The sequence below is a fragment of the Trachymyrmex cornetzi genome, unplaced genomic scaffold, assembly GCF_001594075.2.
Source record: "Trachymyrmex cornetzi isolate Tcor2-1 unplaced genomic scaffold, Tcor1.1 scaffold1249, whole genome shotgun sequence".
In the NCBI taxonomy this organism is placed as follows: Eukaryota; Metazoa; Arthropoda; class Insecta; order Hymenoptera; family Formicidae; genus Trachymyrmex; species Trachymyrmex cornetzi.
The window spans coordinates 33232-34407 of NW_017295816.1; the positions used below are offsets into that span (position 1 = coordinate 33232).

General features: G+C 37.4%; 1 protein-coding gene across 1 annotated transcript in view; it reads left to right on the forward strand.

Moving 5' to 3' along the window:
• Positions 1–1176, forward strand: part of LOC108770336 (probable multidrug resistance-associated protein lethal(2)03659) — a 15135-nt gene that overhangs the window by 13182 nt on the left and 777 nt on the right. Inside the window, 2 exon segments of the mRNA XM_018521884.1 lie at positions 5–105; positions 517–1079. Coding sequence (XP_018377386.1) covers positions 5–105; positions 517–1079 — 664 coding nt within the window.

The window sequence follows — 1176 nt, forward strand, 5'->3', positions numbered from 1 at the left end:
ACGTGTGGCTGCTGATACCCACGGTGCTAATTGGTATTGTCTTTTATTACATGAGAATATTCTATCTGGCCACCAGTCGTAGCGTCAAGCGTCTTGAAGGCGTCAGTGAGTATCGCAAACTCATCTTTTGATAGTCGACACAGTATCTTCGATAGACTAAAATAAATTCCATCACAGATAGAAACCGAATCATTACTCTCACGCACTGAAAAAAAAGTCTAGTTATAGCTATCAAATATTGAGTGAAATAGTTTCAACTAAATGTTAAGGTAATATAACTAAACATAAGTTTACTTTTACAAATATATAGTAAGTATTACCGTTGGTAATACTGTTTAGTAATATTTACTAAATATTTGTAAAGATAAACTTATGTTTAGTTATATTACCTCAACATTTAGTTGAAACTATTTTACTCAATATTTTATAGCTATAACTAGACTTTTTTTCAGTGTGGAATTTACGATAAATTGTAATTCTTCGGGTAAACTAAATGGAATTTCTAATTTCTCTTAGCACGTTCGCCGGTGTTTGCTCACCTAAGCGCGACACTTCAAGGGTTGTCGACGATTCGCGCGTTTGGGGCGGAAGCGATTCTCACAAAGGAATTTGATAATTATCAGGATATTCATTCGTCCGCATGGTATATCTTTATCTCGACCTCGCGCGCCTTCGGTTTTTGGCTGGATGTTTTCTGTGTACTGTACATCACGTTGGTCACGCTGAGCTTTCGAGTGCTAGACAACTACAGTCAAGGTTCAATGGATGGCGGATTTGTAGGCCTGGCGATCACGCAGAGTATCGGTCTCACCGGTATGTTTCAGTGGGGCATGCGTCAGAACGCAGAATTGGAGAACCAAATGACTTCGGTAGAGCGCATCCTTGAATACAAGTACTTAATTAATTTTTTAATATCTTTGACATTTATTACTCCACGCCGCGTGCATTCTTTATACACCTGGATCGAACTACTATGGATATTTTGAAAAACATTAAATTCTAGGTCATACATCAATTTAAACTTATTTTATGAAGGGTAGTACAAAATAATAGTGTGGCGTAGAGGACTGAGAAAAAGTCCGTGCAGAGCAATCTCTCTCAAAATGTGACCCAATAAAATAACTGTTAATATATTTTCTGTTTCAACCTTTTTCCAGCAAAGTGGACAGCGAGCCT